The following is a 24,965-nucleotide window of genomic DNA, read 5'->3' as shown; positions in this document are numbered from 1 at the left end:
CATTAACATATATTACTATCAGAAATTTTAAAATCATAGAAGAGCTTAAGTAGTTTCAGGAAGGGCATCTGTTGCTGTAGTCTGAAGTTGTATAATATGCCCTATTTATTCAGGGAAGTTGATCATGGTAGGTACAGAAGAATTAGTCATTTCATTAACCTATCATTGAGTGCTACACTTTGTAGAGGCCTTCTACTGGACTGGTTAGTCAGCGCTATAAATTTTACCTGTTTTTAAAGAAATGTCCAAAATCAAATCATGCTTTCCAAGCAACTGTTTATAATTCCCACAAGAAGTATTATTACTGAATGAAACTATAGTGGTGGGGTGGCCTAAAAGGGATCAATACTTCTTGAGGAAGTTACATACGTTTCTTTTGGAATATGCTAGAACTTGTTCTGAGAAAGCTAAATTATCTTTCAGATTATGGTTGATTTACAGACTTTCTGTATTACCTGTGATAATAAGTTCTGGTCTTCACAATTTGTTTTTAAGATCTATCTGCGCATCAAGGTGTTCTATTGTAAATCCTCGCAGTTAGTTAATATTTTCTGTGGTATCCTCTAAGAATTTTGCTCAGAAATCAGTATCAAATTTATCAGCTGCATTTTCATGTTCCAAACCTACAAAGTGATCAATGCTGTAAATTGCTGAGGTTGACAGTGAAATTTAAGTTGAAAACAATTTTTTTTTTGTTGTAAATTATAGATTTCATTACATATGTATGTTTAACAATTCACAATTTACGTATTTTTCTCATTTATACACTAATACCTAGACAACTTACACTAATTTGTAAAAATCTTGCACATTTTCCTTACTTCTGCAAAAACAATAACTACCTAGCTTGCCAAACTAGTAGATTCTGGTTTCTGCACTCAGATGCTTATTTGAATCCTGAGTTGAATCAACTAAGACAACTTTTAAAAACAGAAAAGGTTGGATTTTTAGATTTTTTTTCCCTGAAGTCTGTTGTGGTTTTGTTTGTTTCGGTTTTGTTTGCTTGTTTGTTTTAATAGCAGCGCATGTTAAATACGAAATTGTGAGAATACATGTTAAATCCTTGAACTTAACTTATCTGTCAAAATATGTATTTGGGGCCAGCATTTATGAAAACATGAAATAGCAACAAGTTGCTCAAAAAAGACACTTGCTCTCAGAGTCAAACGTGCTAAAACAAAGCTGGTTTTCACAGACTGAATGTGATCTGTATCAGACATCTAGTAACAATTTAACTGACAAACTTTAAAGAGATCAGTTTAAAATGTGACCTTCCAAAGAAGCATTTCTTGGCCTACATGATGTATGGTGTCCTCTGTTGCTCAGCTGAATAGGCTGCTCTTCTCATTAGCCTATATTTTTACTGCAAATGGATTTTATTGGTGGCAACTGGAAAGAATGAGAATTGGAAATTCTTTAAAATATATTTTTTATATTTTTCTTTCAATGTAAAAATAGTTTTGCAGAGTGCTTGCCACAATTAGATGTTGCATTTAAACATATTGTTAAGATGCAGTTTCGTGATTAACAGTAGTAAGCGTGAATACTGTCTATGCTGCTGCCAGAGAGGAATGAACACTGTCATGTTTTCCTCCATCCTGCACTAACACTTGTACTCCTTTATGAGCAGCTATATATGGCTGAAAAGGTTTTTCACCACCCTAAACTGGTCACAGCCTTTTATTCTGGAGAAACAGCCTGAACACATGGTTATGGTTATGAGTGAAAAAAGCTAAATTGCTCCCTTAAAAGCAGACAGCTGATAAGCCAGTCCTCTATGAGCGTACTTCCACAGCTAATACTAGCTAGCATATGGCTTGCTGCTGCTAAAATGATGCTTTCTTAGTCCTGTCTCCTTCACATATCTCTACCCCTTTCTTCACCCTGGATTCTGGCACTTTTCAACCCCTCTTTTAGCTGATAAACCAACTAACGTAACTCAGCATAGAGTGCTGGCAGGTTGGAGGACTGAGTCATCTCATGGACAATCTCTTAGGGACCAGAACTTGTGCAGGATAAACAGCTCATGATCATGAGCTGGTGGGAATACTGGGGTAAGGATGATGGGAACCTCTCCTTCCACCAAAGTCCTAGGTGGAAGGACTAGGGTTCCACCTACAGGGGACCTTAATCTCAATGTTTTAATGAAAATGTTTTTATGGAAGAGTGTGGTGAAAGTTTCAGGAACCTTAACTGCCTTTTAGAGGTGTTGTAGTACCTTGTTTCTTCTTGGCATTTTGGAGCACTTTCAGATGCTTGGCTGGCGTAATAGAGCAGTCTTAAAGAATGAATAGATTGAACTGGCAGCTACGCACTGATTTTTGAATGAAGAACTTGTAGAGCTCAAACTGTTTTCTGTTAGAGCCTCAAATTGTCAGCATTCCTAAAGCATACACTTAGATATTCAGTATTTTTTTAAAAAGGTATGATCCACCATCAAGTTCTTAAGACATGAATTAGGTTTTAACAAAAGTGTCACAGGTATATTTAAATCTGTCTCGAATTAGTTTTGCTCAAGGTCCGCTATGTGCAGTCTCAAATGCTGACTTTATCTGTGTGGCTGTGTGTTTACTTGTATGTGGAAGCAATGTTGTACTGCAGACCCAGAGCCTGCAGCCAGCTCATTTCTTTCCATAAGTGTTTGCTATTCTTTTAAAATGTAAACTGTAGTATGATAAATATTAAGAGAAGTAAAAAGTGTAACATAGTTGAACTTGCTAACTTCTTGAGAGAGAAGGAAAAGTTGTGTGGTTGGCACATTTTCCTGAAAAGTAAGTTCACAGCGTTGGTTGAGAATGGGTATAGAAAGGGTATGTTCTTGGGGAAGAATAAATTACAGGAGTTTTTGCATTTTTATATCAAGCTATTTCTCTAACAGCTTTTATAGTAATCTTGTATTTTATTTTTTAGTGTGGACCTGACAAGCTTCTTTCTTCTGGTGTCAGTAACAGGCCTTCTACCATGAGCAGTTCCACTCCAGCTGAGGGTATACAAAAGAAAAGATTTTTATCGCAGTTCTTTAACAGTGTGTATTTTCTCTGTAATGACTTAAATTTTTTGGGGGTGGGGGTCGGCTGGGGAGAGTGTGTCTGTGTGTTCTTTATGGTCACCGTGAGCATCCTCACCAAGCCTGAATTGTAATCTGACTCCAACAGTCAACTTGTTGGAGTCTAGCCAACCTAATGAAAATACTGAGGAGCTCTGAAGTCAGTTGTCCTTTTTGGCTGATTGACTGATCTGAAAACTTCTGTAACTCTCAGTGAAGATGTAAAGAGAAAATGTTGTGCTTGCCACTTAGCTCCATCTCATTGCCTCTGATAGTGAGCCAGAACCCAGAAAGTATTGCTTCTGCAAGAGCCTCTCATCTTAAACCAAAGGCAAAATTCCTCTTAGGTTTAATTTCCTGCTTTCTATGGTCATGCAATCCTCAACTTAGTAAAGTCAAGGGTATCTTGTCCATTTTGAACCTGAAAAGTAGATTTAACAAAACAGGAAGGATTGTAGGGTTTTAATGATATTATACCCTGTTGTGGCTTGGTACTGATATGAGTTTAATATGGTTTTGTTTGTTTTAAAGTCTCATCCCCAACAAGTGTGCCACATGTTTATATTTTTCAGAATGCACACAGAGCACATGGTGCCATTTAGAATTTCTTGCTGGAAAAATCAATGCATATCAGACTTTTCTGGTTGGCAGGCGGGGGAATTACTGAACTTGACTTCTGAGTGTGCTACGGTTGGGACTACTAAAAATGCCCTCTCTGAAGGTCCTTATACAGAATGACTTGTGTGAAATATTTGTCAGCCTTAGACTGTACTCAAAACCTACAGCAAAATACGAAATTACTTACTAAGCCTAACCAGGTATTTTTTCCTAATCTTTTGTGATTCTTCTTGAAAGGCGAAATTTAGCACATGAGGTGTTAAGGCTATCTCTCTTGATGGAGTGAAGCTGTTTGTGGTACATAAGTGAAAAAAAAAACAAAACAAAACAACTTAGGTAGTAATGCAGTTAGACTTAAGTACAATTTCCATCAAATAGGCTGTCTTTAAATCAGGATTGTTTTCATCAAGTCTCGTAAGCCTCTCTAGCTTTTTTTAGGACAATATCTTATTGGGATCTGTAGTTTGGCTAATGAATTTCATTTTTACTACTTTTAAGTTATTACTCCATTGTGATAGCATGGAGAACAATATGCCTGTTCCAGATGTGGTGTTTTGCTTAAAAGTGCTCCCAAGGACTGCAAGTCATCTCCTTGAAATGTAACCAATGTAAACAATGTAAGCAATGATCTTAGAGGATCCAAATAGGTGTATGTTAAAAAAAAAAAAAAAAGGGGTGGAGAAAAAAAGAAAGAAAAAAAGCAGTTTGCTTACGTGGAAGACTAGAATCTGTATGGATTTCATGCCTTACTGCTGTCTACCTTTTCCAAAGACTTCAAAACTTACAGTCATGTGAGACAGCAGGCTTTTTTTAATCAAAAAAAAAAAATTATTTGCGGTAATAGCTGAATCCACACCATGCAGGAAGATCAGTTAGTAATAATTAAAAAAAAAAACCAAACCCAAAAAGAATACATTACCTCCCAATTACTACTTTCCCCTCTTCTGTGTATTTAACATTTTGTGAATATGTTACATAGGCATTTGGGAAGAAGTTACTAGCCTCTCTATCTGTAAGACTTGAAAAAAACCCACCAAAAACCAAACCCAAAAACTCACCCTCAGGTCCCAGGAAAACAAACAACCAAAACTAAATCAAACTAAAACAAACTTACCACACACTCCAGTTGCAGTGGAGGTTTGGAACAGATAAACGGGGTCTTCTTAAACTGTCCTTTTGTTATACATAAACTTTCTTGGGATTCAGAGAGCTATCAGTAATTTAATGTAAGTGCTGAGACAGCAGTTAATCTTTTTTTAGGTTTTGGTACTTACATTGTGTAATAAGTTTGCCTTGTTTGCTTCTCCATCACCCTCCCTAAAATATTTTAGATAATGAGAATGACAAGAAGAAATTTAAAGGAGACAGATCACCATGCTCCCCTTCACGTGTCCTTCATATCCGTCAAATTCCAAGTGATGCTACTGAAGCAGAAGTCATTTCATTGGGCATCCCTTTTGGCAAAGTAACCAATTTCTTGATGCTAAAAGGAAAATGTCAGGTATGTAATTTTCAATGTTTCAATTATAAGAGCAAGGCTGAAGATGTGTTCATGTTATGACACTTTTGATACTGCATTTGGCTGCAATGATTGCAACAATATCGAGGCATTTTATTGATAGCTCAAGATCCTAGTATTTTCAAAGGTGAAAGAATGTCCTGATACTTTAATTTTTAATACACTTTTGGATTAAATAATGATCTAGTAACTTGTTAGTAATATTGCTAAGCATTACATCTGCCTTGTGTAAGTATATATAGATGATAAAGAACTACATTGTTACAATTGATGTTGACATAAGTCTTGAAATAACCCACCTGATTAAATAACTAACATACATGTTAACTTTTTAATCTGAAATAAATAGCTTAGGATTTTTGTTTTGTTCTGTTTTTTCCTCTTAGATATAACAGGGTAGTTCACATTATGAATAAACACTGAAATGCTAAAAATAATAGGCACTAATAAAAAAAATTGTCTTCAGCAGTGAGCTGGGTTAATATGCACGAACTGATGTATAATGTCTTGTTCCTGCTTTTTAAATCAGTATGTGTGTCTGCTACTTAGGTAGTAGTGCTTGCATTCAGGAATCTAATAAATTCATTAGCAGTGTGGTATTTTTAGCTGCATTGCTTCCCACATGTCATGCTTATCTTTAATGACTTACTGTACTTACAATGTAAAAACCTTTCAAGAAAACCCACAAATCAGATCAAATGCTGAACAAATCAATACTGTACATTCACATGATAATTTTCTACTGAGACTAGAATTGGGAATATGGTGCTTTAATGCTTTGTTCTCTCCTGTAAACAACACAACACTGACGAGTGCTATGTATTGGTTACAGGCATTTTTGGAAATGGCTTCTGAAGAAGCTGCTGCTGCTCTGGTGAACCACTGTAGTCTTTCTACACCTCATCTCCACAGTCAGCCTGTTTATATTCAGTATTCCAAGCACAGAGAACTTAAGGTTGAAAGTTCACCTAATCAGGCTGTAAGTATAGTACTTCCATTTAGCAGGATAGAACTGTGTATGAGTTGTGTACTGGTTTTGGCTAGGATAGTTAATTTTCTTCATAGTAGCTTGTGATGCTTACATAATGTCAAGGTCTTTCCTGCTTCTCACACTACCCTGACAGTGAATGCACAAGAAGTTGGGTCACCCCACAGCTGACCCCAACTGACCCAAGGAATATTCTGTACTACAAGACGTTGTTCTCAGCAATGAAAGCTGGGGGAAGGAGGAGGAAGGTGGGATGTTTGGCCTTATGGTGTTTTTCTTACTAAGCAACTGTTACACATAATATCCTACTTTGCAGGAAATGTCTAAACACCTGCCTGCCAGTGGGAAGCAGTAAAGGAATTCCTTATTTTGCCTTGCTTCACATGCAGCTTTTGCTTTACCTATTGAATTGTCTTTATCTCAACCCATGAGTTTTCTCAGTTCTACCCTTTCTATTCTCTCCCCCATACTGCTGGGGGGAAGTGAACAAGCAGCTGTGTGGCACTTAGCTGCCTCTCAGTGTTAAACTACAATTTTAGTAAATAAACAGAATACTTTCCACTACACCAACAGTCACATTCTGATAGATATTATTTCTGTCTCTTGTTATCCAAGCAGTAACTTTTTTCAGACAGGGAATTCTGTCTGAAATTACTGTGGAGGAGCTCAAGCTCAAGCATTGTTCATCCTGATGTGCAGAAAATCAAGTGAAGGTGGCAGGAGGACTGCTTGGATGAACAAGGAGCTCCTGACTGAACTCAGACATAAAAAAGAGGGAGATAGAATCATGGACAGGTGATTATTTGAGGTAACAGAAATTTATTTAGAAATACTGAGGAGGAATATAGAGAGCATTATCTGAATATGCAGGGATGTGGTTAGAAAAGTTAAAGACCACATGGAGTTGGCTTGGGAAGGGGTGTGAATGGCAGCAAGAATGGCCCCTCAAAATGAGTCAGCAGCAGGTGGAAGATTTAGGGAATGTGTGGGCCTGCTGCTGAATGGGGCAGGGGCCCTGCTGACAAAGTACGTGAAAAAGTCTGAAGTACTGGATGCTTTCTTCTCAGACATTAGTGGCTACAACTTGCCCTTCAGAATACCAAACCACTGAGGACAGCGTGAAGGAAGTAGAGAGGAATCTCACTAGGGAACATTAAAGCAAACAGGATAAACAAAAGTCTGTGGCCCTAATGAGATTCAATTGTGAGTACTGAGGGAGCTGCAAGGCTGACGTCATTGCAAGGCCACTCTTACAGTCTTGGAAAGGTCATGGCAATTGGAGAAGGCTCCTGAGCATTGGAAGAAAGCAAATCTCTTTCCTATCTTAAAGAAGGACAAGAAGGAGGATCCACGGAACCACTGGCTGATCAGCCTTACCTAGATGGATAGGAATGGAGCAACTAATCCTGGAAACCTTTTCATACATTCTAAGAACAAGAAGGTGGTTGGGAAAAGTCAGCAAGGGTTTTTGAAAAGGAAGTAGTGCCTAACCAATGTGATAGGCTTCTACAGTGAGGTGACTGATTTGACGGTTGAGAGGAGACCAGTGGATATTGTTTAACTTGACTTTGGCAGGACTCTGAACATTATTTCTGATAACATCCCAGTAGACAAACTGATTAAATACAGTGTAGATAAGTAAACTATGAAGTGGTCTGAAAGGCTAAAATAGTTGCAGCCAGTGGCATGAAGTCCAGCAAGGGGCTAATCAGTAATGGAGTACCCTAGGGGTTGATCCTATGTTCAATACTGTTTAACATCTTTATTAATATCCTGGATGATGGGAGGGGAAATATCCTTAGCAAGTTTGCTGACAACACAGAATTGGGAGGGCTAGTTGACATCCCAGATGGTTGTGCTGTCATTCAGAAGAACCTTAAAAAGCTGGAGAGGCGGACTGACAGGAGGAACCTCACTGAGTTCAACAAAGGGAAACGCCAACTTCTGCACCTGAGGAGTAACCTCAGGCACTGTTGTACGCTGGGGTCAACCAGCTGGAAAGCAGCATGGTAGAGGACGACCTGAGGTTCCTGGTGGACAACACATGTGCCCTTGAAGGAAAGGTGGCCAGCAGCAGCATCTGGGGCTGCAGAAAGCGGAGTGTTGCTGCCAGATGGAGGGTGGTGACCTTCCCACTACTCAATGCTGATGAGACACATTTGGAATTCTGTGTCCAGTCCTGAGCTCCTCAGTACAGGAGGAGCATGTACATAGTGGAGCTAATCCAGCAAGAGGCTGTGAAGATGGTTAAGGACTGTTCAGCCTTAAGAAGAGAAGGCTTGGGGGTATCTTACCAATGTCTGCAAATGGAGACAGACTTTTCAGTGATGCCTTGTGACAGAACAAGAGGCAACGTGCGTTATTTCAAATACAGAAAAATTTGCTTAAGAAACTTTCTTACTCTCATAGTGATCAAACATTGGAATGGGTTGCTCTGAGATACTGTATAATCTCCATCGTCAGATACATTTAAAACCTGATGGGAAACAGTTCTAAGCAGCCTGCTGTAGGTGAGCCTGCTGTTGCATTCTACACTATTGAGAAATACTTGCTTACTTCGTTTTGAAAGCACTTTTGCCATTCCTAACTTTTAACAGGTAACAGCTCTCAGTAGCTTCAGAACATGAATAAAATGTCTTTTCCAATAAATCTTTTCTCTGACTAATTAGTCCTGATTTTTTCCCCATGTCCACAATATAGTAGCAAGAATACCACAAAAACATATGCTTGTGTTTTCTTAAAGTTAATTGCTAATCGTGTGGTCTGTAGGTGCTATCTAAAGAACACAAGGACGAATAAACGCAGCTGATACATGATGAACCACTTTCTGCCCCAAAAGCTACTCTTTTGAAGCTTTTTACTTGGTCAGATTATTGTGAGGGGTCACGTAATCTGTTTTTGAAAGATACATGGTGTTGTCACTGTTCCAAGGCCTTGCCAAACTCAGGAATGGCAAATCATAATCTTTAAATTGTTCAAATTTAAAGAAGATAACATGGTTAAAATTAATGTTAATTGTTTATTCTAAGAAAAACCATAGATCAAATAAAGTGGGTATTTTCACTGATAAAACATCAGTTTTATATGTAACTTCATGCCAAACAAAATTAATTTCTTCCATGCATTTTTGAAGTACAAAAAATTGATTTCATAAGAATGTGAATTGGACATTGCAGGTGGTGGTTTAAATCCTAATCTGTAAACACTAAAGTACTTTTTGCACAGTAATATCAAAGAATACGAACCACCATATCACAGTGGAAATCTGTCTGGATTTTTTGGTTCCTGGATGAATTGCAATTGACCTCCCATTTAGATACATAAGTTATACACTGTGATGTGTGTATCATGTTTTTTTTTTTTTTGTAGGAATGTTGCAAGTAGTGATTGGGGCTAAAATAAATGCTTAGTTTTAATTTGTGCTGACACAAGTCACTGAAATCTTGCAAGCTTGTCAATCTAATAAATGTTATTTCTATCTTTCTTTATTCAAGATTGCTGGATTGGTTTGTTATCTGCAAAAACAAATAACTAACAAGATTTTTTTTTTAAGGATGTGGTTTATGTAACAGCCTTAGGAAAACTATACTCATACTGCAAATAAGGCTCCTTGTATCTGTTTCTCAGATTATTTTTCAGCTCAATTTATGACACTTGATTTCTCTTTCTATAAAAGCAACATTGTCCACTTTTATTTTACTTTTTTTCCCCCCACTTTTACATTTGAGTTTTATTTATATTTTGTTGACACTAGCAGAGCAGCTAAACACTACATTACTGACTTAGTGTCTAGACTCAGGCCTAAAGTACAGATTATTTTGCAGGAGTTTCTGAAACTAGCTAACATCTGTATTGTGTGCCATGTTTAGTCCGTCTTCCAAGGAAATAGTGTTACTGAGACATGACTTCAAGTCACAGCACTACATTTGGGAAGGAACACCTATCCATAGTACTCTCAGAGGTAGTCTGAAGAGCTTTCTGAGAAAAGCTCATCAAAAACAAGCATAGTGACTTTGAATGTCCCAATAAGGCAGTTTGAGGAGTGAGATTTCAGGGTGATTTTTGTGTTGATAGCTTGGCTCAGAAAGAAGAGCAGGCTATGCACCTTTAAGCTTATCCCCAGCAAAACTTAGCTCCTGAAGAGAATGCAATCCTAGTAAAGCCAAGCTAATAGTTTTTAGTACACTGACTGTTAGTCTATTACAGTATTGTCATCATACGGATTTACTGGAAAATGTCTAGAGTAACAAAAGCTTACTGAATCAAAGCAAAATTGTGTTTATATGGCATTACAAAGTAGGAACAGTTTAACTAAAGAAGAGTTATAATTATGTGAAAGTATGATCTGACTTCTTTTAGGGTAAAGGAAGGGAAGGAAGTGGTATGATTTTCCTATTAATAGGGGATTTGAACTGATAATCAGATAAAGAGAATATGTTTTTTAAAAGTTGCATTTTAAATGCATTATACATGCTTTTCTTTGTATGAGAACTTTGTTTAGAAACTAATAATTTGTTTGTGTGTACTTGTGGTGTCTGCTGTGTCATGATTTCAGAGATCCCAAGCTGCATTGCAAGCTGTGAATGCTACACAGCCTGGAAGCCAGGCTGTTCCAAGTGCTTATACTGCTGAAGGTGGGCACCATCCATATCAAGGTTCGGTTCTTCGAATCATTGTTGAAAATCTTCACTACCCTGTCACTATAGAAGTGTTGTATCAGGTAATGAAGATTGCTAAAGAAGAAAGTTAAAGTCTGTTCCATGGTTGCCATTGTAAATCAATTACCTTTTTTTTAAGTAGCTGTGCATCCTTAATTGTTTGAATGAGGACTGTAATTTTAAAATTATTTGTTGGAATATGGGGATCTAGGAATCAGTTTTGCACAAAAAAAGATCATAGTAAACAGGGCTTCTGTTTACAGCTGTTTACAGCTTTTCATGTTATCTTTCATTTTGTTTAGTTCCTTGGTTTCTGTGGAAGCAATCACAAACTTGAGGTGTAACTTCTAATTCATGCCCATGTGAAGAGCTAGTGAAACGATTGTTATGAACTTATGCACCCATATTCTAGCACTCTTTCTATTGAGAAACTTTTGTAGTTTGCATTGTATTTTAGACTTTTATATTCACTTTTATAATTTGAAGCAAGTGATGTAATATACACATATAGTTGCTTGGATAAATGTTTTTAATTGTTCATCAACTGTTAGAATGCCATTTACTTTAACTACCTCTGAAAGCCTGGCGCAGAAGCGGGCTATAGCCATGAAAGACATTACCATAACTCCTGCTAGGTGGTTGCTCTATCCTAACGCGCTGTTGTGCTCTGTTGAGAGCTGTAAGTTTAAAACCAGTAACTTTACAAGACTATTTCCTTGTGCCTGAAGGATTTGTTACTTTTTTCAGATATTGCAAGTGGTTTAAATGCTTGAAGCTTTAATAATTACTGGTAAATGTGTGCAGTAAAAAAATCAAATCCCCAAATCCGAGTTTCTTAAATTAATGTGATTTAAAATAATTGGGGTATTTTTACAAGCACCTGCAGTTTTGAAAGATTTTTGCTGCTTTACTAGCATCTCAAACAATTGTTCATTGTTACCAACATTTTACTTTTCCTTTTACCTATCAGTATTTCCTTTCTCAGTATCTCTCCTCCATGATACTAACTAGTATACTAGTTGTCACTTTGATGTAGCAATTTGTTCTTTCTACTCTTGTTTGTATCTCTTGAGTGTCCACTCATTGTTGAGCTTGTGCAAATACTGTCGACTGTTTAGGATCATTAATGCAGTCAGAATAACACACGAAACTCCTGTGGTTATGGGAGCTGTACGAGATTAATAGTGCAATAGCAGTTCCTGGATCTAACCTTGTATGGGGTTTTGTTTAGTTGTGGGGGTTTTGTTTGTTTACTTGGTTTTGGGGTCTTGTTTTGTTAAGAACATAGTGGAAGAGGGATTCATGTTAATTTATTTTAGTTTGATTAATGTTTACTTCAGTGCAGCAGAACAATGTTTTTAGTCTTTGAATTGCCTGATGACCCTCACTCAACTACTTTTGCAATAGGTCTGCAATAGAAAATTAAGCAATATTTGAAAAGGGAGCTTTTTTTGGCGTTCTTAACAGGAGTCAATCTCCTCTTATTAAAGGAGCACTTTATAGCAACAACGTAACGTCACTTTATAAATGTGATAACATTAATGGAAATGAAAATTTCACTGATAAGTATGGAGGGAACACCAATAGGCAAGCTGTCATCCAAAACTTCAGTTGTATTTTTCAAGTTACAGTTGCTTGTCAAGAAGCTAACACTTTTTTTAACCAGAATTCACCTTAAAATATTTATTATAAGAAACAGAATATTAAGTGTTATCTTTGCAGAAACAAAATCGATGTACAGTGAGTTTTAGGTTTAAAACCAAACAGGAATAAATGGAATTTCATTATCTTAAAAAGGTCTATTTAGTTTCATGTATAAACATGTAAAAGCCTATGTTCAGAAGCTGTATTTGGGTCTTTCTTAAGAGGGAAGTGCTTTATGAACAGGAACTCAGTGGCTAATTTTAAATTGCTATGAAAAAGCTTTTTGTTCTGTCTTCTGTTACGAAATGGTGACTGCAGCATAAACCCCTCGTTTCTGAGATTCTGAAAAACTGGGCACAAAGCTCTGGGATAGTGTGTCCTGTATCCATGATTTTAGGCCTAATAGGCTGGCAAGAGATGCTTGTCCTTATCTCATAGAATCAACTAGGTTGGAAAAGACCTTTAAGGTCAAGTCCAGCCATTACCCCAGGACTGCCAAGACCACCATTAAACCATATCACTGAGGGCCTCATCTACATGTTTTTTGAACACTTCCAAGGACAGTGATTCCACCAGTGTTCTGATCACCACTTGCCTGATCACCTTTTTGGTGAAGAAATTTTTCCTAATATCCAGTCTAAACCTCCTCTGTCACAGCTTGAGGTGGTTTCCTCTTGTCCTGTCACTTGTTACTTAGGAGAAGAGACCAATCGCCACCTCACTACAACCTCCTTTCAGGTAGTTGTAGTGAGCAATAAGGTCCCCCCTTGAGCCTTCTCTTCTCCAGACTAAACACCCCCAGTTCCTTCAGCTGTTCCTCATCAGACTTGTGCTCCAGACCCTTCACCATCTTCATTGCCCTTCTCTGGACCTGCTCCAGCACCTCAATGTCTCTCTTGTAGTGAGGGGCCCAGAGCTGAACACAGGATTTGAGGTGTGGCCTCACCAGTGAAGAGTGCAGGTGGATGGTCACTGCCCTGGCCCTGCTGGCCACACTATTGCTGATGCAGACCAGGATGCTGTTGGCCTTCTTGGCTGCCTGGGCACAAGCTGGCTCATGTTCAGCTCCATCAATCAGCACCCCCAGGTCCTTTCCCACTGAGCAGCTTTCCAGCCACTCTTCCCCAAGCCTGTAGCATTGCATGGGGTGGTTGTGGCACAAGCGCAGGACAAGGCACTTTGCCTTGTTGAACCTCATACTACTGGCCACAGCCCGTCGATCCAGCCTGTCCAGATCCCTCTGCAGAGTCTTCCTGTCCTTCAGCAGATCAACTCTCTCAGCCAACTTGGTGTCGTCTGCAAATTTACTGAGGGTGCACTCAATTTTGTCATCAAGATCACCACTGGAGATATTAAACAACACTGTCCCTAACACTGAGCCCTGAGGGACACCACTGGTGGCTGGTTGCCAACTAGATGTGATGCCATTTTCCACCATTTTTTGGGCTCAGCCATCCAGCCAGTTTCCAACCCAGTTAAGAATCCACCTATCCAGGCCATGTGCAGCAAATTTCTCCAGGAGAATGCTGTGGGAGACAGTGTCAAATGCTTTACTTAAGTCCAAATAGACAATGTCTTACAGCCCTTCCCTCATCAACCAGGCAGGTCACTTGATTGTAGAAGGAGAGACCAGGTTGATCAAGCAGGAGCTGCCCTTCATGAACCCATGCTGGCTGGGCCTGATCACTCCGTTTTCCTACACGTGCTTTTTGATCTCACTAGGATTATCTGCTCCATGATTCTCCCCACCACTGAGGTCAGGCTGACAGGCCTGTAGTTCCCAGGGTCATCCTTCCTGCCCTTTTCTTTCTGTTCCAGGCTTAGTATTTGTCTGGGGGTGGGGAGGGCTGGGAGAGTTCTGCTTTCCTGACTTGCATTGATTCTAACAATTTGTTCTAAAACTGTTACTACTTTCCAGACTTACCTTTCCTCTTCCACTGTTGATTTGGCCACACTTTTTCTGCACTTGCATGATATCCCCTAGCTATACTTTTCTCCTTGTTCTTTGTGGCTTTGCTTTTGTACAGACACCTTCACGTAGTTCACACTCTCATTTTGAGTGTAGGTATATTAATTTCAGACTTCTGAATTATTTTTTTCTGCAATGCTTGCATTTGCAATAAATCAAATACCATTCAATCATAAATTAGAGGCATTGGTCCCAAACTAGATCTTTGTCTTCTTTCCTTCTTTGTCTTCCAGTTTGGACAGTAGTTGTGAGTAATAAATCTGTCGACACATCAACTATTTAAGATGTATTTTTGGTCACCAAATTTGCAGAACTTGTTTGAAGTACAGAATGTAAAAGTGGATACCTTGAAAGGCAGATTGCAGTTCTGATCTCAACTGATTTGTGAAAGTCCATTTCTCAAACCTCAGCCTTGATTATCCACAGTTTCTCTGCAGACATTGAACAAATGCCTGTTTGGGCTGGCCTTCCCCGCTCCTTGATTGTTGAACAGTCACTACTAAATCTTCAAGGAAATTTCATTATTCTTCATTACCTTTTATAGCCTCTTTTATTTTTTTATATGGAAAAAACTCCTAAGTTTATTCGATTTCTCTTCAGCTCTCACAAAAGAAATAATTTTTAGCAATCTCTATGATATATTAAATGCTAGATTTTAGTGTGCATGAATTATTCATTGTTTCTGAAAGTTCGTGTTTTTTCATTCTCAAGATTTTCTCTAAGTTTGGATCTGTCTTGAGGATTATTACCTTCACTAGGAACAATCAATTCCAAGCTTTGCTCCAGTATGCTGATCCAATGAATGCATATTATGCCAAAATGGTAAGTGTAGTGTATTCAGCTTGATTGTTTAGTTGGTCCCCCTCCCACCCTCCCAGGGAAATGGGGAACATTAGGGATATCTGGGCCTGAGATGCTTTGTATTTCCCTTTAACCTCTGTGGTCACTTCAATATTAGTAAATAAATAAAATCAATTTGAAAGTTCCCATATAAGGTATATAGAAGAATAGATTCTGCTAAGTATTAAATGGTATTTAGCGTTAGGTTTTGGGGTTTTTTTAGATCACCAATAGACTAGAGTGAATGGAACTTTTACCCTACTTCTGTTACTGAAGTTGACTTTATTCTCAGCTTCAAAATTAAAGACACAGAATATTTATCTATTTCTGTTTGCAAGTTAGTCCAGTAAGTAAATTCACTATGTGTTTTAGCGAATAAGTATATATTGGAAATTAGTAAAGGTAAGTGGGATTATAGCCTGTTTGTTAACAATACCATCTTGTCTTAAAGAACAGTATTAATAATAATCTATACCTTATTAAAGATTTCATAGAAATTATAATTCTAGTCTAGATTACATTAAGTAATTATAACAAACCAGTATCTTTTGAGTGTGTTTAACCCCCCTTCATCCATCATGATTCTTTTATGACTGGTTTAAGCAGAAAATACTAGTTTAGTGCTCTTTCTGAGCATAGCTACTCTTAAAGAGATGGATTTTATAGAATCATTTAGGTTGGAAAAGACCCTTAAAGTCATTGAGTCCAACCATAAACTGAACACTGACAAGTCCACCATGGAACCACATCTTCAGGTCTTTTAAACACCTCCAGGGATGGCGACTCAACCACTTCCCTGGGCAGTCTGTTCTAGTGCTTGACAACCCTTTCAGTGAAGAAGTTTTTCCTTACATCCAATCTAAACATTCCCTAGTGCAACTTGAGGCTGATTCCTCTTGTAATATCACTTGGGAGCAGAGACCAATCCCCACCTTGCTCCATCCTCCTTTCAGGTAGTTGTAGAGAGTGATAAGATCCCACCCTCAGCCTTTTCCAGGTTAAACAACTTCAGTTTCCTCAGCTGCTCCTCGTAAGACTAGTGCTCTAGGCCCTTTACCAGCTTCTGTAAGGGACAATTCCATGCAATAAAAGCTTCAAATTAGTATTGCTATTAGCATCTGATACCGTGTATTCAGTGTGAGACAAGCAAGATTAGAAGCACAGCAAGAAAGACAAGTCATGTTTAAAGCTGTTTTGCCCATTGGCACAAGGCAACATAATGCTAATTAGTGGACTGCACTAGTACTCTGCATAGGATGTTAAGGTAAGGATGGTGGCATCAAAGTTGTATACTTGGTGTGTAAAAGCAGCACCTTAGAAACAAGATGCATTTCTGTTTGGATACAAATGTAGGGTGAAAATAAACTTACAGTGATGGATGCTTTTATGTGATTTGTCTGTGAAAACAAGCTATAACAAAAATAACAAATTGCTATTTTTCTTCAGAGTCTGGATGGCCATAATATTTACACTATGTGCTGCACCCTCCGTATTGACTTCTCCAAGTTAGCTAGCCTTAAGGTAAAGTACAACAATGAGAAAAGCAGAGATTTCACTCGCCTTGACCTTCCATTTGGTGATGGCCAGCAACCTCCGGAGCCACCCATGGTACCTACCTATGGTAAGAAACCTTCATTTTTAGTGATACGCAATAAGGTCACTATGCTTTTTATGTTGCACTTACGCTTTAGCTTCATATCAGGTTCATAGAAGGGTACATTTTGTTTACATTTCTGTTTGTTAGGTCAAATAAAGTTTGTACAGAAAGCAGAAAGTACTACTCAAAATATACAAGTATCTGAAACTATAACAAGAGAAATGTATTTGGGCAAATTCAAAGTGGTGTGAAAAAGCTGTATTTGTAAAATGCTGTGAAATTATATCATTGGTACAGGTAGTATAATAAATGTTGCATATCAGAATGGTCAGTGGCAGTCATTCTTGACACTGTTTGCCTAAAGCTGCTTGAAAATAAGTGCCTGAAGAGTGTTAGCTCTTATTTGTTGTTATTTTAGGATAACTGCCTCCTGTAACAAACAAAACCACAAGACACTTTGAAATGCTACACCTATATATATATATATGTGTATTTTGTTGTCACCTTCTAAAAGATAAAATTTTAGAAATTTTTGTGAATTTTAGAAGTAATTTCCATGATGTAGAGGATACAGTGTCTGCTTGAAGCTACACTGGAGAAGCCTTTTTGGCATACATAGCTCAGGAATCCTAATTTAATCAGCTTCAGTAACAATGCAAATCACCAAACAGAATAATATGATGATCTGACAGAAGTGCTCACAATGCAATTTGAGTGATTTTAGCTATTTTTCTTTCTCTCTAATGACAACCATTAGCACTAATACACAGCTAAGAACTGTCTCAGCATGTTGAATAGGTTGGAGAAGGGCTGGGGAAGAATTCCTCTTTTTCCTTTAGCTTTCTGTGAAGCTAGGGCAGATACTGGGTTTGGCTTGGGTTTTTTGGATAGCTGGCTTTGGTAGCTTAGATTAGAGTAAGAAAGTGAGTTGCACACACTACTTTCTGGATTGTTTTTGCTGGTTCCCTTGACGGAAAGCCTTAGATCTTAACATAATGTACAACCATCTTTATCATGGTTTTGAGAATTTGCCATAGAGCATCATGGAAACATGCTGTTATAGATTGGATGTTCTGGTTAATTAGACTTGCACAATTTGAAATGTCAATGAAAGGGGAACGTAAAATTAGAGCAGATTAAGGACAAACTTGTTTATAAAGCAGAGATAACATTGTATGCATACTTTTGAAGGAAAACACATGAGCACATCTCCATTTCCTTCCCCCTCACTCTTTCAACCTTGTTGTTGCTAACAATCCTGTTCTCAGTCTGAACGTTTACTGTAACAGTATGGACGGCAGAGGTGCTGATGTAAAGAAGATTTTGATGTCTTCATCAAAGTTTATTTGCAGTGCAGTCACAGTGAAGCAGCTGTATAGTTATTTTTCTTTTTTTTAAAAAAAAAAACAGCTGTAGACCGGGAGAAGCATGCTTCTAGCCTTTCAGTCAGTGGTGACAACACACATACATTGCCGTAGGCATGTTCTGACAGTCCTCAGTTGCATGACGTGAAGAAAAGATATTGGGAGTCATGTTAGCACTTACACTTCCGATGTTACTACTAGTAGATATATTTTCGATGGAGAATTAGAAGATAAAACATGTAACTATCAGAATAATACATCAATTTTTCTGTAGACTTGAAGTTATCCTACTAGCAAAACTGAACTGCTCTTGGAACTTGGTGGGTATTTTGCATATTTTTTAGGGTTTTTTGGTTTTTAGGGGGTTTTTTTTAGGTTTTTTCATTCACTTGTGGTGGAAAAGATGCTGCACTATAAATAAGCAGATTTTGTGAATGTTCTGCATTTAAAGAGTTGCCTCACCCAGTGAGCTTAAGCAGAGATAAATGAATTAGCTTGCTTTGAAAGCTAGCCATGAAGCAAATGATTTTACACATAAAAAGTGCAACAGAGAATTCCAGATCTTTCTGCATTATCTCTGTTTGACAATTTTTGCATGCCTGATTTTTGGTATCAGTGTGCAACATGCAGGTCTTATTTGGCAGAATAGAAGCGCCTTATCTATTTCTTCATTAATGTTACCATTACCATTCTTGGATTGTGAATAAGTGATTAATATCTGTATTACCAGGACTTGTCAATATAATGCACCAGTGTGTGTATTTCAAGAACACAATGACTTCCTTTGGTGTGATAAATGGATTCAGTTTTTTGTATGAAAGAGACTTTGTTACTACAGATAAGAGGAGATATAATGTAGCATTCATGAATACTTGATCTGTGGTGCCTCTTTCATTTGTTGGTTTTGTAATTTGTAACATATACTTCTTATACTGTTGTATCATCCCTGTCAATAACCATCTGTTAGTGAATGTAGCTATTTTTGTCAATGGTGGAGGTTTGACTAGTAAAACAGACATATTGCTAGGCTTGTAGGATGTATTTGCTAAATACATATACTCCATTTAAAAAAGTCTAGTGTGCCATCATATGAAAGAAATCACAACTCAAGTTTACATCTGACTGCATCTTAGAGTACAAGTTAGTGTGCTGCTCTGGGTAGCACTTACCTCCACACGCTAATGTGAAAATCACTGAGCTATCTTTGAGGCTGGCATTCTCCTTATGTCGGTACTCCAAATCTGTTTAATGCTTTTGATTGCCAGGACAATCATAAAAAAACCCTAGATTGTTTATGAAATAATATAACCTGGTAAAGTAGATCTCCTTAGAAGACAAGATATGTATACTTTATGCACCTCAGTAGCTAGTAAAATTCAGAACTTCAGATTCATTGTAGCTGTTTGTATTATTTAACCCTTACTGGTTATAGAAATACCTAGGAAATAGCTGTATCTCATAGCTGCAAAATGTCTTCGAGTGTACTTACTTCCAGGAAGTGTTTAGAATACGTTTTCATTGTGCGAATAGAAACTATGAAACACTGCACCACAGGTATCTTAATGTATCTTAACTTTAATGGATGGTCTTCTACGCTGTGCTTTGCTATTCAAACTTGTCTATATTACATCTTGCTCTGGCTTCATTTTAAAGAGGAAAATTGAGGCTAAGTGGAATATTTGTCTTCAAATGTGGCTGAAATTCGTCTTTGTAAAACATTGAATTTTGGATTTTAATAAGAGTTTTTAACACAAACATTTTGTAAAAGACATAATCACAGACTGAGGTCAGAACACTAGAAGCTGATTCTTACTGCTGAAGACTCTTCTTTTTTCTGAAGATTTTAAAATGAGATGTGTCTGCTCTTTCTAGGCACCCAAAATTTCATCATGCCATCGTATGCAGGGGCTCCTGGGTTTGCCCCAGCCATGAACTTTGCTCCAGCTGCAAGTAAGTTTCTGTTTTCTAAAACCACAGTGTTTTTATATGTGGCTAGTGGTCTATCTGAATACACTAGTTCACAGCAAATTGTTTTCAAACACTGCGGTTGGAACACAGTGGTCATTTGCGTCACTTTGGTTCTCTTTCACGTTATTCAGCAAAATTAATTTCTGAATAAAAAACCTCACATGCTGAAGTATTTTATCATTTAATAAATATGATAAAGAAATTAAATGTCATGATAAAGATTATCTGCAATTGAAGAAACTAAGCATATGTTTTAGTAAGAATCATAAGACTTCAGTGAAATTCAAAGCTAAAGAAGGAAGTCTCCCCTTTTCTGGCTATAAAATGAGAAATATGTAGTCTTCCAGACTCAGCAATCTTTTCCTTTCTGTGCTAAATTATTTTTCTTCTTTCTTGGGCTTGTCCCTTTTGTTTGGGTCTGTTGGTATAGCTGAGTATTTCTGAATATTTCTGGAGGGGTGGTGCTTTCTGCTTTATTGGTCAAATACTAGTAATAACTAAATTCCTTAGAAGCATTTTTTAACTGAGTTTTTTGCCAAGTGTAACCTGTTTTTGTCTCCTAAAATGTCTTTTCTTCTTTGAGATGTGACATTATGCTATTAATACCCTGTCAGGTTATTCAGTTCCAGCTGTTCCTGCACCACTTGGTTCTCTTGCTCCCACATCAGCAGGGCCCGGACCAGTGAATCTTCCTGGTGTTACTAGTGTTCCAGCCAATTCTGTTTTACTAGTCAGCAACCTCAACCCTGAAGTAAGTTTGATTGGTGAAACGTGCAAGTATCATCTTATACCAACTGCTGGAATTCTTCTTGCAAACTGACATTAGCTAAAGAAGCAAGAGAGTAAATCTTAAGTGGTGGTAATACAAAGAATAGGACAGCTCTATTCTTGTTTGAGATAGTTTGCAATACTGATGTTTGAAAACTACAGTCAACAGTAAAAAGCTTCCCAATGCAATTTACTTTAGAAAACCTTTATTAGGAGGGTAGCTGGTAATTAGAGAAAAGTCCATGGTCAGATGTGAGAAATGCTTGAAGAGGTGAACAACATACATTACAACTAAACTTACTCGTGCCTCTGTTAATATGACTCCTCTGTGAGCTACTTTGTCATTAGAAAGGCCAAAGACTTTTATTTGTTACAAAGCATGAGGAGTTAGAGAAACATGAGGGAAGAGAAAAGGAAATAAAAGCATGCCAAAGCAAGATCTTTAAACTTTTGCAACTTATCCCAGCTTGGAGAGGAAGATCACCGGTGCACTTTGCTATTGACGTCACTGTAAATCCATTTATAAAAGTTAATAAATACACATGTTCACATCTCATAATACACACAGTTTTTTATTTATTTTTTTCAATATATATATGTTGGCAGTAAAGTTGCCAAGGACAGCTTGCAAGTTATTTTTATAGTAAAAATGACATAGACCATTCTATAAGCTTATTTCTGTTACTTAAATACTACACATTGATCTATGCTTTATTAAAACCAATGTACATCTCTTAAGAAAAAAAATAAAAATCAAGCTTTACAGAGGCCATGACTAAACCAACAATTCTACTTGACTGTTGATTTTGCATTTTGCAGCTTTTAGTTTTAAGGTGTTGTCTGCTGTTTAGAAAATACAAAAGGGTTCTTGAATGCTCTTTTCTGTTTCTAGTTTAGCAAATGTCTTTTGTTTTTCAGGAAGGGAACTGCTAGGTTGGAAAGAATGAGCTCAAATAATTAAGCCACTTGAAATATTAATAACTTCTTCAGCATGACAGACTGAGTCTGGATTGATGAAAATACATGAGCTGCAGTATTAGCATGTTTAAATATTTTATATGTGCATAGCAAATATATATTAAAAAGAATGCTATACACTGTAGTTATTGCAGGGAATGGCATTTGAAGAGACAGGTTCAAATATCAGTGTGCAGTATCTCTTCCATTCTTTTTGTTTACCATGCATTTATAGAATAGATTTCTTTATTTGCATGGCTTTAAAAATAATATACTCATTTTATCATTTAAACAGGCCATCACACCACATGGACTTTTCATCCTGTTTGGTAAGATACGTCAAATATACCTTGAGGGCTAGCATTCTTTATTTATTTGACATATTCTGGCTAATGCAAGATTCATTTCTCTGTCCTTGTTCAGAAAATGCACAAGAGAATGTGCTAGTTTTAAAATGACAGTCATTTGAGTCAGTAGTTGTAGGCGACCGTTACCAAAATGGCAATGTTTACAGCATCAGAAGAATTTCAGTGTGTGGTCCAATTTGTTTACTACAAAGGATGGGAAAGCAAAGTGAAATGAAAAAACAAAGACTGAGTCAGAGGAAATGGAGTAAAGAATTGGTATGTGCATTAGTTGCAGAGGACAATGTTTGTAGGCATAGTAATATTTAATATGCCTCTACTAAGAGGACTTCAACACTGTTGCACTATTTAACAGCTGAATATAAATATGCTGTATTATGACTAAGATCCTGTGGGATTTCCCCATTTCTGAGCCTCAGAAAATAACACACAAAATTTAAAGATCTCCTTCATACTAATATTCTAACCAACCTGTTTAGTGAGGTGATTATTCTTTGTAACCCCAGATTTGCCCTTGTGCTGTTTGTAGTACTGCTCTGGACAAATTTTCTCTCTGGATTTCCTCAGGTATGTATGGTGATGTGCATCGTGTGAAGATCATGTTTAAGAAAAAAGGCAACGCATTGGTTCAGATGGCAGATGCAACCCAGGCTCAGTTAGGTACTGATTTTTAAGGCACAGTTATGCTTTAAACTAGCCTGAGTGTGATAGAGATGAGGAATTTGCTTTCTATGAGTGACAAAAGCATAAACAAATTAAATCCATCATCATGATGCTTTACTACATACAAGCTTTTCCTTTTTAATGTTCATAACGTTTCTGTTGGTGTAAAAAAAAAAAAAAAAAATTCTTGTAGTTAAAAAAAAAAATACCCTGTGAATCTCAATCTAGTCAATGTTAGAATTAAAACATTATACTATTTTCTTGTAGTTTATCTTACTAATGCGTCATATAATTTTACTGTAGTTTATCCTATATCTACCTATTTAAGAATACTCAACTGCTCTCTATTGAAATGCTGGTTTGCATTTTTGTTGCATTTAAACTGTAGGATATCTTACATTCTTATACTTTTTTTTAAATATAATGTTATGACATAGCCCACCTGGTAAACATGGAAGTTGCAGTTTAAGTATAGAATGTGAAATCTGACATTAAATAGAAGGCAAAGAATCCTTTTTTCTTCCTTTCCCTTCATTCCTGTTCCAATTCTATTTCCACTGGTTAGCTATGAGTCACTTGAATGGACAGAAGCTTTATGGAAGGGTCCTCCGTGCTACTCTTTCAAAACATCAAATAATTCAACTTCCTCCTGAGGGACAAGAGGGCAATGGTCTGACGAAGGACTATAGCAATAGCCCTCTACATCGCTTTAAGAAACCTGGCTGTAAGAACTTCCAAAATATCTTTCCTCCATCTGCCACCCTGCACCTCTCCAACATCCCGTGAGTCTCTACATATGTGATTGTCTTGTAAAGATGGTTTTTAGGTTATGTTCTTAAGTTACAGAGTCTGATGTAAGCTTTACGTTGCCTTGGCCTTTTACTGTTTCCTAAGTATTTGGATCATTCTGCTGCGTAATTAGCAGTAAGTGAATCCTTTAACTGTCACTTTTTATTCTTAGCAAAGAATAGAACTGACTGAGTGTTCTTCTTTGCATTTCAGTACAGTTTACATTTTCTTGAGAATATGCTTTTGCTTTTCAAATATTAAGTCCTGTGTTTATAAATACTTGTGAATATTAAAGAAATGTTTTTTGAGATAATGTACTGGAGTTAAATTACATCAAATTGATCACTGGCACCACTGTTCAATGTAGATGCAGTTTTTAATCATTCTAACACTTTCTAAAGAATTTTTTATACAGAATTCATACCTTTTACATAGAGGGGAAGTTGTTATAATGAAAAAGTATTAAAAAGCATATTCTTTAAAACTGGACCAACCTTTCTTCCTCTCTAGAACGTTGTCAATGTTGTGTGGAGTGAGAGCAAAACATAAGTTTTTAAGAGTGTCTTTTGTTTAGCAGCTGTGCAGGGAGGGAAAACTACGGAATTTTGTCCAAATTAAAAATAAAAAATAAACACACGCACCCACCCCCCCAAAACAAAACCACTCAGAAAATGGCTTTCTGAGTAAAATAGAAAGCTTTCAGAATTGAAAATATGTGAAGCATACTTGTAGTAATTATGAGATGAAAGGAATTTCTCAAGGTATTGGTTAAGAAGTGATTTTTATGCAATCTTAATTTAAGGGAGGAACAGGGTAGGATGAAAAGCAGTAGAGCAAATGTATTTGTAGCACACTGTGGTGCTAAATCTTAGTGTCAAAGCCAAGATATTTGAGTTAAGTCGACACACCTTGAGTTGCTGGAGATAGCTTTTGCTGTTCAAATTTAATTTAGAAGTCAGAATTGAGATTTTGATACTATTACAGAACCCTGTATTCTTTTACAAGTTGAGGGGGTTTTGTTTCAGTTTTGTTTTGGTTTTTATTTTAAATAGGCCTTCTATTACTGTTGAGGATATGAAGAACCTTTTTGCAAGTACAGGATCTACTGTGAAATCCTTCAGATTCATCCAGTAAGTTGTCTTGTAAAATGCTGAGCAAATTTTCACACTGGAAGATGGCTAATTGCTTTTTAAAAAATAAATATATATAAAA

General features: G+C 37.1%; 1 protein-coding gene across 1 annotated transcript; it reads left to right on the top strand.

Moving 5' to 3' along the window:
* Positions 1–420: 420 nt before the first annotated feature.
* On the top strand, positions 421–24,883 carry LOC104400224 (polypyrimidine tract-binding protein 3-like; the record flags this gene model as incomplete). Its single annotated transcript, XM_010023085.1, has 13 exons — positions 421–429; positions 2,926–2,986; positions 4,996–5,165; positions 6,016–6,162; positions 10,727–10,891; positions 15,154–15,264; positions 16,729–16,903; positions 20,116–20,193; positions 20,826–20,962; positions 22,232–22,265; positions 22,869–22,961; positions 23,530–23,746; positions 24,806–24,883. Coding segments are annotated over exons 1-13 (1,469 nt in total), but the record flags the coding sequence as incomplete, so codon positions are not given.
* Between the last annotated feature and the right edge of the window lie 82 nt (positions 24,884–24,965).

The sequence above is a fragment of the Nestor notabilis genome, unplaced genomic scaffold (assembly GCF_000696875.1).
Source record: "Nestor notabilis isolate BGI_N333 unplaced genomic scaffold, ASM69687v1 scaffold4951, whole genome shotgun sequence".
Lineage (NCBI taxonomy): Eukaryota > Metazoa > Chordata > Aves > Psittaciformes > Psittacidae > Nestor > Nestor notabilis.
The sequence above is the reverse complement of the archived record's forward strand: the minus strand, read 5'-3'. Positions and strand labels throughout refer to the sequence as shown.